The following is a 12211-nucleotide window of genomic DNA, read 5'->3' as shown; positions in this document are numbered from 1 at the left end:
TCGCTCCTAAATGCCAGAGAACGGATGAAAATGGTCATCAGACAAATTTGTTAAATGTTTGATCTAAACAATTTGTTCAGACAGTATGTCCATTTTCTGGCATTTGGGAGCAAATTGCTGATTGTCATTTGCTTTCATACCTTACCAGATTTTCATTCCAACCAATCAGGTTGGACAGAGTCTTTAGATGTGTGGCCAGTAAGTCCTGCTCAGTATGCTTATTCAGGATGGTTTTTGTACTAATTGTTACACAGCCTCAGGCCCCTCAGCCCTGTTGTCTCCTCCCCACAACCCACCATGGGCTGCCTTCTCTCAGGTGCTGGCAAATATTGTGGACCACTTAGCAGTCCCCGTGGAAGCCACCGCACATGTCCCAGACAGGCTGCCGAGTGCTCGGTTGAAGAAAAACTAATGAAATTATAAAAACAAGCTTAAGGGCTGCCTAAGCAGCCCCCCACTGGCTGGGCACCAACAAAACTGCGGTGCCTCTCTCTGGCTCAGGGGAGAGTGGACCAACTGTGTGATGCCTTGATTCCAGATCCATGACCAACACCCCAAGGTCTCCCTGTAAAGGAGCCTATGGACCCTGACAAAAGGTAGAGGATAAATCTGTAGGTTTTTGGCATACTGCCAATTTCCACTTGAGCCAGCCCCAGAAACTGGAATTTAAGAGTCCTCATTCTTAGGGATTGTGGGGCAGTATGTGGTCCTGATAAAGTTCAAATCTAGGCAAAAACCTAATCCTGGTCAAACTACACCACTATGCCAAATTTGATGGAGCTAGGTCCAAATCTCTGGCCGTACATAAAGTACAGACAGGCTCTTGATTATATAGATGACATTGAGTAATTGAATACAACAGTTGGGAAAGCTATACATACTATTACCAACCATCTTTAAATAGCATCTGTCATTTTAAATAAAAGACTGTCTGAGCCTAGTAATTTTTACTGTAGAAAATCTTCCACTTTACAAGAGCAGCTTAAAGATCAGAAACTTAATGTTGGTGTGCAATACCTGTCAATAAACACATACCAAGTGTCACCTTTCATAAGAGAAGTCACTCAAAAGTTACCCAGATTAAATATACTATTTATTAAAACATTTAAATTCATGTGCAATGTGGCAACTCTACAATTAAGCTGAAGACAGATTGTTGGGGTTTCAGGGTCCATCACAAATGCACTTAATACTTTTATTAAATAAATATACATTAAAACAAAAATGTATATGCCTATTTAATTTAGCACTCTACATTTGTACTGTACAATAAATGTATATATGCTAATTTAACATAATTGGCTGATTTGATACAACACTTATATCTTTTAGTCCATAAGTAAATTATTAAATTATAAAGCACATCCAACACAAACACTTCTCTATAACTAGGAAATAAAGGTTTAACACAAAAATGTAAAGACCCCATTGCTTTACAACCCACCCCAACAGTCTAAACTCTGGAAAGAGGATAAAGCCCACAGCTTTCCTTCCAGAGAAGGCAACTACTGTTGCTTTGCTTAACAAAATCTGTATTTCTGATCCGTTATGAGCATTGAGACAAGATTCAATATAATTCCAAAGAAAAGCACAATGCGCGTCGTGATTCGCCTATTCAGCAACAGCGAGAATGGCAGTCAAACAAAATCTCATCCCAGGGATCAAATAAGATCAGCCACATTCATAGGCATCTCCTCCACTGTAGTATTGTAGAAAGTCTCAATATCTCGAAGAATTCTTTTATCCTCCTCTGTAACAAAGTTAATGGCCACACCTTTCCTACCAAAGCGACCTCCACGTCCAATCCTGTTAAGTGAGAACACACAATTTCAAACTTCAGCCTCATTGATAAAATGGTTAATGACAATATTATTAGAAGTCAGTGTTCTCTATTCTACATTTCACTATGTTGTGTTCATTAGATTCTTTGCTGAACTCTGCTTCCATGCTGTCAGAATGAGGTGTTCAGCCACAATACAGCTACACATTTCCTCAAAAGAGATCAGTGATCTATATTCAGATCAGCTGCTGTATACATCATTTAAGTACATTCTATCATGATGCAGCTAAAATATTGATTGATGAACACCGATGGCAGAGATGTCCATGTTTAACCCTAAATGTAATGTCACATTACAAAGTTGAATGTTTCAGTAACATGCAGGCAATGAATGGTTGTGCAATACACGGCATGGACACTACATATACTTAATGGTAGCCATTTCTAGTCCAGATATTACTAGAAACTAATCATGGCCACTGATTGTAGATTGGCCTGAATTTTTATAAAATGGGGCATTAAATATTAAGGAGCCCCTGGTGATCACCTATATCATGTGCCAGGTAAGAGTCAAATTACAAAACTTGGCAGAAGCCATACTGCAAGCATATTTGAAGAACTTTACACAGTACATAGGAAAAACAGACTTGGGAGCATAACCCAATGACTGTTTAGTCTAGTGGTAGACTAAAGGCTGGATTCAAATCAGGTGCAAGAAGCGTTCACAGGGTGGTTTGCCCCATTCGCCAGTTTAGATCTGATCTTTATGTATTGTTGCAATGCACGCTTCCACTTTTCACCCTATCCAATTGCAAAACATGAAAATGTATATATGCAATAATTGCACGTGCTGAAACTAGTGAAAAGTACAGCACATTTTTGGAAAATCAGTCTGTAGCCCATAAAAAGCCTAACTGACACTGGAAGTCAATATAGAGGTGTATTAATAGCCCTAAAAGTATTGAGCTCTTACATTAAGTCAAATGGCTGTTATGCAAATATGCATGTGTGGTAAAAAAAAAAAAAAAAAAGTGTTTTGGAAAAAATAATTGATTTAGTTAAATTGGGGTACATTAAAATGGGTGCTAGTATATTTGTGTCTATAAAGTGCAAAAATGTTACTACACCTGCTACAGCCACCTACAATCCTAAAAACCTGTCCCATCCATATAGCACCCCAAAATACCTGATCCAACACTTTACATTCACCCCAAAATTGACACTTCATTAGGGGGAATTAACCATTTCGGGGAAAATGTTTAAATTGGCTTAAGAACCCTTTGGACCCCCTAATGACCAAGTCCCCACATTTCTAGTCAAAAATATAGATTTTGCACCTAACTGAATATGGCCAAGTGTGGCATTCACATTTTTCAAAAGTTATGTCATTAAATACAAGACTCAGGAAAATAAAACTAAAATAAAGGCCTCTCCATAATATAACACCCACCCTGCCCCTAGTCTACGGTATCACCTCCATCTTTAGTAGGGCACTTGTCTGTAGTAAGAGTTGGGACCATATGCACTACAAGACCAACCATTGTCTACAGTAAGATACCCCTTTCAAAATCACAATGCCAGGTCACACCCAGGATTCTGTTTACAATTGAATGCCAGGTTTGACCCAGCTGAGACCCCTTTCAGACTGACTGCCCAACTTGGCTCATTACCTGGTCAATGAAGTCAGCCATCTTGTGCAGAGCTGGCGCTTGGAGATGAGATTGGCAAGCGCTGGCTCTTATGCAGTGAATGGGACCTAGGTTGCATCGACCAGGGTTAACCATTCACACAGCACCGCGAGCCAGGTTTAAGTTACCAGGGTTGAAATGCCAGGTCCCAGGTTATTTCAACCTGGCACTTTCACACTGCACAGTAACCCAGGTTGCTGCGCGTTCAACGTGCAATAACCTGGGTTATGGCAGCAAGTGTGAAAGGTCTAGGGGAGCACCCAGGCTATCTAGCTGAAAGCATATTCTATTAGGTGGAATTCAAACAGGTCTTCTCAATCAAGCCACCTACATAACTGCAGGGGCAGAGATAAGGATGCATTTAACATTCATGTAATTCTATTGTGTGGTTTAGAATAAGCTGCTTTAAGTATTGCAGCACATTTAAAGAAATCAGGCAATAAAATTGTTAGAAAGTTTAAAATCACTTGTTGCTGAGCTAGTCTGTAAATCATGGTCAAGCATAAGAAAGTTTGTTCATGCTTAAGATGAGAAGTTGGCAAATTTTGACAATGTAAAGACTAGCCTGCATATATTATGGTACAGGCAAGTCAGACCATCTTAATTTCCCAGGAATCATCATATGGGGCTTTCAGTATACTACGCCAGACATTTCAAACAGACTACCTCACTCCCTTTATGACTAAGGAATAATGCATTCTTCTAGGAGCTCTAGGTTTTTTTTCCCTAGCCTCCAAGTTTCTTGGTCAACTCCTGGTATAACATTTTTAATAAGCCATTTACAAACAGGTTACAGTTTAGCATAACAGCAAAGGCCAATGCATTAATACCAAATACCTGACAAACCCATACTGTTGTTAATACACAACAGAAAACCCATAGTCAATATTGAGAGGTTTACCTTTACAAGAATTAGTCCATGTTCCACTGGCCGCCATCAGATCACGACCAGAAGTGTGTATTCTCTGCTCAAGAGAAAGACACACCACTTCCACAAGCCATTCTCAGCAGTGTCCGGGAGCAACTGTACTCTGCTCCTTAACTATTTAAACATAAAAGCTTCATAAAAAAAAGATTGCCGAGGATTCAATTACATGCCATTTTGATGGCCTGAAGGATGTTTGAGACCAAGCGTCCCCATCTGCTGAAGGTGTCAAAACAGACAGGGATAGTAGGAAACATTTTGTTATTTGCAGGGGGAACGACAGAACAGCACTTAACAGCTATACTGTAACTTATCCTGCAAAAAAACTGCTTATTCAGATAGTTTTGCAGTTATCCCTAACTGAGAGGTACTTAATGCTTTGGCATGAGAACCTTGCTGTATTTATTTCACAGCCATTATGTCAATACAATAAAAGATAGTTTTAGAGATCAACTAGTGCACTTGTGCCCCATGCTCACTTGCCACCAAACAGACAGAAGCAGATCAGGCTATAGTCCATTTCAAAATACAGCCATGACAAAATCCAGTTTTATACAGACCTGTGAATGTAGTTCTCACGATTGGTCGGAAGATCATAATTAATAACCAGGGACACTTGCTGCACATCTATGCCACGTGCCTAGGAAGAACAGACAAAGTTAACAAAGTGCACAACTTGTGATGCAAGTCATGCCATCCTACAAACAGCCAAGATAAACAGACTGTCAGCCACAGTATAGTGGCGGACTACAACTGTGTAGTTCACTGTGGAATGTGGCTCTTATTTTTCCAAAGAACTTTACTGCTAGGTTGAAGAAGCCTTCACAGAACACAAAAGTCTTTGGGTTGGGTGTGGGGCTTGTGCATAACCTACCAGCAAGTCAGTAGTTATCAATACACGACTGGACCCAGACCTAAACTCCCTCATAATGACATCCCGTTCCTTCTGGTCCATATCACCATGCTGTAGGAAAAAGGAGGAGAGTTCATGTTAGAGCAAACATTCCAGCCAATGCATTATACCATGTGGTTCCCAAACTTTGTCCTCAAGAAACCCTAACAGTCCAGGTTTTAAAAATATCCATGCTTGATCACAGGTGACTTAATTAGTACCTAAAGTCAATTTGATTTAACCACCTGTGCTCAGCCATGGATCTCTCTAAAACCTGAACTGTTGGTGTGCCTTGAGGACAGTTTGGGAACCTCTGCATTATGCTACAGCTGTATGAGACCAAGCGTCCCTGCCTGCCACAGCAAGCAGTCAGGTATAGTAGGAAACAGGTTAATTTTAGCAGGGGGAACGACAACACGGCACCACACTGCCATATTGTAACTTTTCCTGCTTTTTCTGGTCAAAGACAAGTTCCTTACCAAAGCAGACACTGTAAAGTCTCTTGCATGCATTTTTTCTGTCAGCCAGTCAACTTTTCTTCTAGTATTAAGAAAAATGACAGCCTGGGTAATAGTCAGAGTCTCATACAGGTCACATAGAGTGTCCAGCTTCCATTCCTTGAGGTAGAAACAAAATTGATTCAATTATAATTTATCCAGTTTAAAGAGTTCTTGTAGTTCAGCATGCTAAACATAATTGGGGGTACATATTTGACTTAAGAGTTTGCCAAAATCAGTACACCATGAGAAGTACAAAAATAGATTTATGTAGACATCTTACCTCACGTTCCACATTAATGTAGAATTGCTTAATCCCCTCCAAGGTCAATTCCTCCTTTTTGACAAGAATACGGATTGGATCCCTCATGAATTTTTTGGTCACTTCCAACACATCAGTTGGCATAGTGGCAGATAGCAAGACAACCTAATAAAATGTTACAATTGTTATTACTTTCATAAAGTAAATGGAATGGTAAACTACAGCCCTATTAAAAGTAGGGTTCCTTCCCCATTAGCATGCATTATGACCATTTGAGAGTTTGGAGCTCCAGGTTACAAGGAAAGTGATTAGATAACACTTTAGATTGGGACAGTGCATCAGTGCAGCGTCTAACTTCAGCCATAACTGGTTATTGAAAACCTTGACGGAGCATATAAAAAAGCCACATAAGATTGTTGGTTAGATTTTTATATCACTAGATCCAGGCCTAAAAACACTTATTGCATTGGTTTAATACTAAAGCTGTATGAGACCAAGCGTCCCTGCCTGTCACAGTGGTCAGTCAGGGATAGTAGGAGACAAGTTAGTTTTAGCAGGGGGAACGACAACACAGCACCACACTGCCATATTGTAACTTATCCTGCTTTTAAAAATAAATAGATATCCTCACCAAAAATAGACATTAAAGATAAAAACATAATTTGACACTGAAAGAAATGCATTATCAGTTCCAGCCAAAGCTACTGATGAAGTGGTTTAGTTATTAAGGTTACCTGAATGTTTGTGCTCAGCTTTTGAAAGATTTCATAAATTTGATCCTTAAACCCACGGCTCAACATTTCATCAGCTTCATCCAAAACAAACATTTTGATCCATTTGGGAGCTAAAAAGAAAATCTATCAGCAAAGAATCAGGTGCTTACAACATAGCAACTATTTTGAGAAATCCATAGACAACCATTTGAAGAACACGTTTAAAGTACATTTGCATGAAAGCTTAACTTACACAGGTAACGTCGATTCAACATATCAAACACACGGCCAGGAGTACCAACCACAATGTGTGGTGCTTCTGCCTGCAGCTTCTGCATTTCATTACGGACATTTGTTCCACCAATGCAAGCATGGCAAGTTGCACCCATGTAGTCACCCAGGGCCAAGATGACCTTTTGAATCTAAGAGGCAATTAAAACTGGTCAAATCAGTTTAGAAATACACTTCGTAGTTAAACTCACCTCATACATACTAAAAAAAACAAAACAAAAAAAAACTCCTCAAGTATGCACATTTATATTCAGGAACTAGCTGCTGTATTTTAAGCTACAAATTTTTTAAATTACATATGCCAGTACTCTAAAGAAGCATTCCCTTAACCTACATAGAACTCAGGTTCTATAAGCACTATTAGCCTGTAGATAAGCAGTGTAGGGTTAACTGCATGTCTAACTGCCTTTGCATGCAATTTATCTTCTGCACAAGTGCCAGGCTTTTCATGTGCTAGAGATGTACATAAAGTTTTGAACTTAAGGTGTACACTGCTAGACAAGCCTATTTAAACCACCCTATTACACAGCGTGGCGTTCACCGATCCATAAAGTGTCTGAAAGTCAATGTCGACTAAACGGATCATCATTACATTAGGAGACGATTTTACTAATCAAATATGAGAAGATAGGCCATACCAAATATTATTAAAAACTGCATTGTACCCTATAGCAGATGCTATACACACTAAGCATGTGCCAAACTTAGAAACATTGTCAAGTTTCAGCATACTTTAATTTAATGTAAAAGCAATAGCAGTGGACTGGGCCTGCTCTTTATGGCCCTATTACTCAAGTGCAGTTTGAACAGTGTTCACATCAGCAACTGAAGTGGAGGTAACCAATGCTACTACATCCTTAGCATTTGAGTTTATCACAGAAAAAATCCTTAATGTCAGTGAAAGCTACACAGATACAACATTACTAGTTTATCCTCAAATGGCCTAGGCACACTAAAATCACTTTAAAAAAAAAAAAACTTGCCACAATGATTCCATTTCATATTAAATGGATTATAAATAATCTACTTTACAAAATACCATTTAGTTCTGGCCAGTAAAAAGTACCTTTATCTGCTCCAATTTTAGTTTGCTTCTCATGAATGCAAGCAGAATGTTCAGCTAGAGAGCCATGTACCCCCCACCCAAATCACTGTCTTGGCTATTCATTTGTGGACCCCCAAACTTCAGAGAAGCTCATTGGACAAGTGGGTGCAGGTTGGTGGTCCCATGAATACAGTAATCTAACAGACGCATTTCTCACCCATAAACTTAGGGGATGCTTTCCAAATTATGTTAGGGCAGATGTTTGAGAAAAAAATATTGGGAACAAATAACTTCAACAGTTACCATCTAGGGACAGTGAACATTGTCAGGTAACAGATTCAGGCACATGCTTCAAGTGCAAGCTGAAGTGTCAGCTTCATTTAAACTCCTGAACGTTAAGTGTAACGCAAGAACAATTACTACAAAAAGGGGCATGCAAGGCACTATTAGTTGCAGAGATCAGCTTTATCACTTTGTGCACTGCAGTTTTCATAATACACAACTGCATACAAGTAACCACTCTACAGACCTTTAACTGAATAAGTTAAGATGTATTGAATGTACTAGTCTACTGAAATTCTCAATAGAAACAGGTGTTGGGCAGTATGCTAGGCCAAGTTGGCCATCTGGCTAATATGTGTTTACAGTTGTGGAAACTGAAACATGTGCAGCACACAGATTTAAACTACCCTGTCAATACCTGTTGAGCCAGTTCTCTTGTGGGAGCCAATACTAAAGCTTGGGTCTCCTTGAGATCAATCTCCAGTTGCTGCAGGATGGAAATAGCAAATGTGGCTGTCTTGCCAGTACCTGACTGAGCTTGAGCAATCACATCATACCCTAAAAAAAGTAGGGTACACATTTAATGTTCCCACATTTTACTTGGGTATGTTATCTAAAGACAATTTACACAAGTGATCAGAAAAAAATAAGTTCTCTCCATTTCAGGTCAGTCCCGAAAGATGGTAACCATCATTTCACTTGTTAAGCTTTATTATATTGTGAGTTTCTAGGAGGTCTATAATTGTGCAGGCTACGCAGAAGTAACAGGAATCACACCAACCTTTAATACAGGGGATGATTGCTCGTTGTTGAATAGCAGAAGGTTTTTCAAAGCCATACGCATATATGCCTCTCAGAAGAGATTCTTTTAGATTCATGTCATCAAAATTGTCAACGATTTCATTCCAGTTGCTCTGCAGGAAGAAGACACTTTTGTATTCTCAAAATTTAACAGTGTGGGAAGTAAAACTGCTCTACAATATACTAACCTCAATAACACCATCAGGGTCCATTCCTTCTGGGCCGCCATGGTCTCTATTACAAAATTAGATCAGTTACACATACAGGTTGGTTACATAGTGAACAAACAAGGGAAAATTGATATTAAAGTTTGACACCTGAACAACTGTGTACTCAGCAATGCAATTTAATAATATTATATTGTACCACCGTACAACATATTACAACAGGGGTTCCCAACCACGGTCCTCAAGGCACACTAACAGTCCAGGTTTTAAGGATAGCCATACTTGAGCACAGGTGACTTAATTAGTACCTTAGTTATTTTGATTTAACAATCTGTGCTTAAGCATGGATATCACTAAAACCAGGACTGTTAGTGTGCCTTGAGGACGGCGGTTGGGAATCACTGTATTACAAGCTTCATGGATCAGTGTCATGACATCCAAAACATATGATTGGACAAAAAGGCAATCGTGTTTAAACAGATTAGGTGTACACACTATGATGATCGAGCAGACTGGCCAAAATTACCAATATTGCATGATATGTCAGTGTCCATGTTAAGAATGAGATTAACATTACCAGTATAAGCATTATTTGCAGTTACATATTTACAAAAGCTTATTGGGCTCAATTTAATTTAGCACAATGCTGAATAGCCCCGTGAGGGAGGTCCCAGAGCAATTCAATTAATTGCGGTTTGGGCCAACAGATACCAGTTAAGTCACAGGGCTCGATTCAATTGCCCGTGATGTAAATAGCGCCGGGAGATAGCATCCAGAGGTATTCAATTCAATTGTGTTTAGTCGGAGAATGCCCGTTCTCGCGACTAAACACCCTGTTGAAGGCACGAGGAGCATTCCCCAACCTAACTGCTCGGCGCGATGCTGTTTTCCAGGCGCGAAGGGCAGAAAACCGCCTCACACATGGACTTTTGTTAGATTTCTGTTCACAGCCCCAGAGGAGTGCAAGAAGAAACCCTTAGTCGGGCTTAGCAGTGCGGTGTATTGAATAGCTCTGGAAGCTGATTCCCAATGCTATTCACTTCATGCAGAATAGAATCGAGCCCACAGAATGAAGGTTCTCGCAACTTAACATGGTGTTTAGTCACAAGAACCTCCACTCTCTGACTAAAGCGGCGGCTGCACTGCCGTTGGCAACAAATAGGAAAACTGCCAAGCAGCCGGCACTTGACGGATTTCTCCTAGCACCCACAGGAGGATGAGAAGAAATCCTTTAATCAGACCAAATGATGCGCTGAATTGAGGGCTCCCTCCCAGGTATATTCGGCATCATGTAGAATTGAATAGAGCCCAAGTGGTATGTGATAAAGCATGTGAACAAGTGATCAGTAAAAAAGTTCTCTCCATTTCAGGTCAGTCCCGAAAGATGGTAACCATCATTTCACTTGTTTTGCGCTAGACTTCTGGCCTATAGAAGCAGCCTCATTGAAGGCTTATCAAAATACAAGATAATGTCAAAACCTGCATTATTTCCCACCATGAGATAATACATCCGCTCATAAGGACATTGCAGCATGATGTAAAGCCCACGATGCGGCCCTCCTGCCTGCACTGACCGCATGTGGGAGAGCAATCAAGTGTTCTCAATATAACATTCCTCCACTGTAGGACCCCTGGTATTACGTCCAGTACAGGCTGCCAACAAGGGGGAAGAGACACCCCCCCCCCCCCCCCATCACACGCGTCCCCTCCGTGCCGCCATCTTGCTCCCTCCCGCCCTGCAGACATCTTCGCTCCATCGCCTGGGCCTCTAGGGCGGCAACATACTGCCGTCAGATGTACCGACACCCTGCTAAAATGTCCAACACAAATGTTACGCTCACCGGGAAGCAAGACCGTGCCTGCCGCACTATCCGGCACACTCACTATACACATTTCTGGCCTACCTATTTCTGCTACTACTACCACCGTACAGACTAGCCGCCCAGCGTAATATCGTGCGCTATCCCCGGGCACAGGGTAGGAGTGGGCGTAGCAGGTACCTGGTATAATCTGCAGAGCCACCTGACATGATCCGCTCACCAATTCCAAGCTCAACTGAAAAGAACTTGCGGCGGCAGCGCCTGTCTTTTATAATGTCGGGACTATATTTATGAACGGCGGAAGAATACAGGGGGAGGTGAATAAAATCCCCTCATACATTTTCCTTTCACTCCCCGTGTCGAAGATACTAATATGCTTAATAATCGTTAGAATTATATACTTTTACCACCATGGTTTGTTTTGTTAGTAGCTAGCTATTAGGGGTATTGGCACTACTTCCCCCGTCCCTGCCGAACTCGCGGAAAGATATTGCAGCAAACGGTGAGTAGGTTATAGGTCTCTGTTCTGCACGGGGTTTCTTTCCCCGGCCCGTGCTGCACAGAGAGGGAGATCTCTCCGCCTTCCCTGCGGCCGGCGGATGTCTGACTCCGAGTGACTTCCAGTGACGTCATGCAATAAATTTCTGCTGGTGGTGCCAGGGCTGCGAGTGCGTTGCATGCGAGTGCCGGTGCCAGGGCTGCGAGTGCGTTGCAGGAACTGCAGAAGTTATAATTTCTGCTGCTTCCTCACAGCGTTTATGTTCTCTTGGGGGAGATGGACTAAGGGCCGTATTCAATTAAGCTGTGAAAACCCATTTTCTACTTCAGGGTCCATAGGGTATCCACAGGATACCTTGGGGTATAGGTGTGACGTCAGTCGCAGGGCACCAAAGAGTTAAGCTTTCAGCCTCCCAGGATGCACTATGTCCCCCTCCTATACCCCGCCCCCGGGCCAAGGCACCTCAGTTTAGTTTGGTGCCCGGCCGGAGTCGGGTGCACCTGTTGGAGTGGGGGCTAGAAGAGCCCCTGAAGCTTATTCTTCATGCAG

At 41.4% G+C, this 12211-nt stretch overlaps 1 protein-coding gene and 5 non-coding genes across 8 annotated transcripts; all 6 read right to left on the bottom strand.

Annotated features, from left to right (window-relative positions):
• Window positions 1-1076: 1076 nt before the first annotated feature.
• EIF4A2 (eukaryotic translation initiation factor 4A2) lies at window positions 1077-11442 on the bottom strand. 3 transcript variants are annotated; one of them, XR_015869605.1, is made up of 12 exons: window positions 11344-11442; window positions 9365-9410; window positions 9157-9289; window positions 8794-8933; window positions 7011-7179; window positions 6779-6888; window positions 6066-6209; window positions 5765-5902; window positions 5268-5357; window positions 4954-5033; window positions 4370-4510; window positions 1720-1806 (listed from the first exon to the last, which is right to left on the bottom strand). XR_015869605.1 is itself a non-coding variant. In XM_088444857.1 (11 exons), the coding sequence occupies exons 1-11, from the start codon at window positions 11370-11372 to the stop codon at window positions 1662-1664; spliced, it is 1224 nt and encodes a 407-aa protein (XP_088300983.1). In that variant the 5' UTR covers window positions 11373-11442; the 3' UTR covers window positions 1077-1661. The 3 variants fall into 3 exon arrangements, 2 of the variants coding, with proteins under 2 accessions (XP_088300983.1, XP_088300984.1); XM_088444857.1 differs by lacking the exon at window positions 4370-4510 and having other exon boundaries at window positions 1077-1806; XM_088444858.1 differs by lacking the exons at window positions 4370-4510; window positions 5765-5902 and having other exon boundaries at window positions 1077-1806.
• Window positions 4586-4714, bottom strand: LOC148508332 (small nucleolar RNA SNORA63). The gene has a single exon (XR_015869609.1). It is a non-coding gene; the product is annotated as a small nucleolar RNA SNORA63 (small nucleolar RNA).
• Window positions 5615-5738, bottom strand: LOC148508331 (small nucleolar RNA SNORA63). Its single transcript, XR_015869608.1, has one exon. It is a non-coding gene; the product is annotated as a small nucleolar RNA SNORA63 (small nucleolar RNA).
• On the bottom strand, window positions 6528-6651 carry LOC148508330 (small nucleolar RNA SNORA63). Its single transcript, XR_015869610.1, has one exon. It is a non-coding gene; the product is annotated as a small nucleolar RNA SNORA63 (small nucleolar RNA).
• LOC148508329 (small nucleolar RNA SNORD2) lies at window positions 9006-9076 on the bottom strand. The gene has a single exon (XR_015869612.1). It is a non-coding gene; the product is annotated as a small nucleolar RNA SNORD2 (small nucleolar RNA).
• LOC148508328 (small nucleolar RNA SNORD2) lies at window positions 10681-10748 on the bottom strand. Its single transcript, XR_015869613.1, has one exon. It is a non-coding gene; the product is annotated as a small nucleolar RNA SNORD2 (small nucleolar RNA).
• Window positions 11443-12211: the final 769 nt, after the last annotated feature.

This window comes from Taudactylus pleione, unplaced genomic scaffold, assembly GCF_031769625.1.
Source record: "Taudactylus pleione unplaced genomic scaffold, aTauple2 ptg000372l, whole genome shotgun sequence".
In the NCBI taxonomy this organism is placed as follows: domain Eukaryota; kingdom Metazoa; phylum Chordata; class Amphibia; order Anura; family Myobatrachidae; genus Taudactylus; species Taudactylus pleione.
This window is presented reverse-complemented; position numbering and strand designations above follow the sequence as displayed.

Excerpts from the sequence above, each read along its gene's own strand:
- EIF4A2 (XM_088444857.1), bottom strand. The coding sequence starts at position 11,372 with ATGTCAGGTGGCTCTGCAGATTATACCAG. Across the intron at positions 6,889-7,010 it reads GTTGAATCGACGTTACCTGT|CTCCCAAATGGATCAAAATG; the intron begins GTAAGTTAAGCT and ends TTTTCTTTTTAG. Across the intron at positions 6,210-6,778 it reads AGCTGAGCACAAACATTCAG|GTTGTCTTGCTATCTGCCAC; the intron begins GTAACCTTAATA and ends ACATTTTATTAG.